The sequence below is a fragment of the Phyllostomus discolor genome, chromosome 3 (genome assembly GCF_004126475.2).
Source record: "Phyllostomus discolor isolate MPI-MPIP mPhyDis1 chromosome 3, mPhyDis1.pri.v3, whole genome shotgun sequence".
NCBI lineage: Eukaryota > Metazoa > Chordata > Mammalia > Chiroptera > Phyllostomidae > Phyllostomus > Phyllostomus discolor.
This window is the reverse complement of record NC_040905.2, coordinates 130,211,231-130,213,509: the sequence shown is the minus strand read 5'-3', so window position 1 is coordinate 130,213,509 and position 2,279 is coordinate 130,211,231. Positions and strand designations below refer to the sequence as shown.

The window sequence follows — 2,279 nt, the reverse complement described above, 5'->3', positions numbered from 1 at the left end:
ACTCCAAATTAAAAGATAAAAATAGAAAGGTGGCAACAAACACAAAATAAGTCCTTTAGATTATCCAAACGTGCATTTCAAAAATCGCTAAGTCCTATTGACAAGTATTTCTTTAATAGGTAACTTCTCCTTTTAAGGACTTAACCCAGAAAAATCGAGATGAAATCTGCAGGCTCCAATCTGCCTAGTAGCACCCCAACAAAAGCAGCAGATTTGAGGCATTGTCATCCAACTCCCCACCCTCCCCCGACTCCTGCCCCCGCAGCCCTCCCCACGTGGCCTTCTGGCACGAGCCACCAGCCGCCGCCTCATTTGCATCAGAAAGTGGTGTCGGCCAATGGGCTCGCAGCTTTGTGCCAGCTGGCTGCCCCTGGTCCCAGCCTATATAAGTACACGCTGCAGCAGACGCACTAGCTAACAGTAGACGCGCCGCAGCAGGTTGCGGACTTCCACGGGTTGCGGACTTCCACGTCCTCTCTCGGTCCACTCCCCTAGCTCCTCTTTTGGATATCTAGCAGCTTCCTAGACTGCACCATGACACTGGAAGAAGTCCGAGGCCAGGACACAGTTCCTGAAAGCACAGCCAGGTGGGTTGGCGCTGGGTGCCAGAAGTTTTTGAGTGCCGGGAGCTTCACTCTGCAGTGTCTACAGCTGGTCTGGTGGAAGCCTCTTGGCTGGGGAGCCGGGGGGCGGGGAGGGGGTTGGGGGTGGGTGGGTACGTCAATGGAGCTCTCAGGGGCATCCCTGGGCTAGGGTACTGGGGTGCGTTTCTGCGGTTGGCGCCCCATCGTTCGTTCAGTCTCCGCTCAAAGCGCTGGCTCATTCGCAGGATGCAGGGCGCCGGGAAAGCTCTGCACGAGTTGCTGCTGTCGGCTCAGCGCCAGGGCTGCCTCACCGCCGGCGTCTACGAGTCGGCCAAAGTCCTGAACGTGTGAGTATAAGCGAAGCACGTGGGTGCCTGGCATCGGCAGGGAGACCCAGGAGATGGTGGGGGCATCCGAGCTCACTGCCCTGACCTCACCACTCTATCCTTGCCCGCGCAGGGACCCTGACAATGTAACCTTCTGCGTGTTGGCGGCAGACGAGGAGGACGAGGGCGACATAGCGTTGCAGATTCATTTCACGCTGATCCAAGCATTCTGTTGCGAGAACGACATTGATATCGTTCGTGTGAGCGATGTGCAGCGGCTGGCGGCCATCGTGGGTGCTGGCGATGAGGCGAGTGCTCCAGGAGACCTTCACTGCATCCTCATTTCGGTGAGTGCACTCCTCTGGTCCCCACCCACTCCTGCCCTCAGCTAGCATCTAGTGGCCAACCTAGCTGATCTTTGTGCTCTCTCTCCTCTCAGAACCCCAATGAGGATTCATGGAAGGACCCCGCCTTGGAGAAGCTCAGTCTGTTTTGCGAAGAGAGCCGCAGCGTCAATGACTGGGTGCCCAGTATCACCCTTCCCGAGTGACAGCCCAGCAGAGGTGTTTGGTCTGATCCTTGTGGAGACACCCTGGGGCGCCTAGCGCGGGGCTGGCTCTGTGGACGCGCCCTCTGAGGGCGCAGGAGTACAGCGTGGAGACTGGAAGGAGGGGGCACGTGGAGAGCAGCGAGGAGGTGCGGCTTCCTCCAAGGAGGTGGCCCAGTGGCGGCAGGGGCATGCTGGCCCCAAGCAAAGGACTTTACACGAGTGGGGAGCGGCTACTCGCCCAGTAAGCCCAGATGCCAGACATTGGCAGCAATGCTGGGAAGAATGGACTGACCTGGCAGGCGTGACTCAGCAGCCTGCACTGTGGTCAGGAAGCAGGGGAAAGGCGAGGCCAGGTGGCTTGGACTTGCACAGTTACTGGAGCTCTAATGGACCTAGCAGTCTGCACTACTGTTTCAAACGGATCTGGGCAATGGTCCATTTTCCAAAGGATTATGCTGCTGCAGCTTTGAATTTTACAATAAACTTACCAAAACAAACGTATTCTCTTTATTGAGGGTAGGGGTTCCTTTCTGATGGGGAGGTGATCAGCAGGCTTGCAGGTGATTGCTGAAACTCATGGAGCTGGAAGGCACCTGTTCATCCTCCTATCTAGGCTGAATTATATACAGGCTCCCAAGGAGCAGGAACTGGGGGAGGGGACACTGCCCAGGAGTTAGGGCAGGACTTAAGCCCTGCTCCTATTTTTCTCCTTTTAGGAAGATTTTTAAATTTACAGGGCAGGAGCATACTTCAGATAAGACATCACTGCAGCAGCTAAAGGCTGGCCATCCAACCTGATTAACAGCAACCTATCTCTGC

The 2,279-nt window shown here is 56.1% G+C and overlaps 1 protein-coding gene across 1 annotated transcript; it reads left to right on the top strand.

Moving 5' to 3' along the window:
• Positions 1-455: 455 nt before the first annotated feature.
• On the top strand, positions 456-1,957 carry GADD45G (growth arrest and DNA damage inducible gamma). Its single transcript, XM_028531509.2, has 4 exons — positions 456-587; positions 830-931; positions 1,044-1,257; positions 1,350-1,957. The coding sequence occupies exons 1-4, from the start codon at positions 535-537 to the stop codon at positions 1,458-1,460; spliced, it is 480 nt and encodes a 159-aa protein (XP_028387310.1). The 5' UTR covers positions 456-534; the 3' UTR covers positions 1,461-1,957.
• Positions 1,958-2,279: the final 322 nt, after the last annotated feature.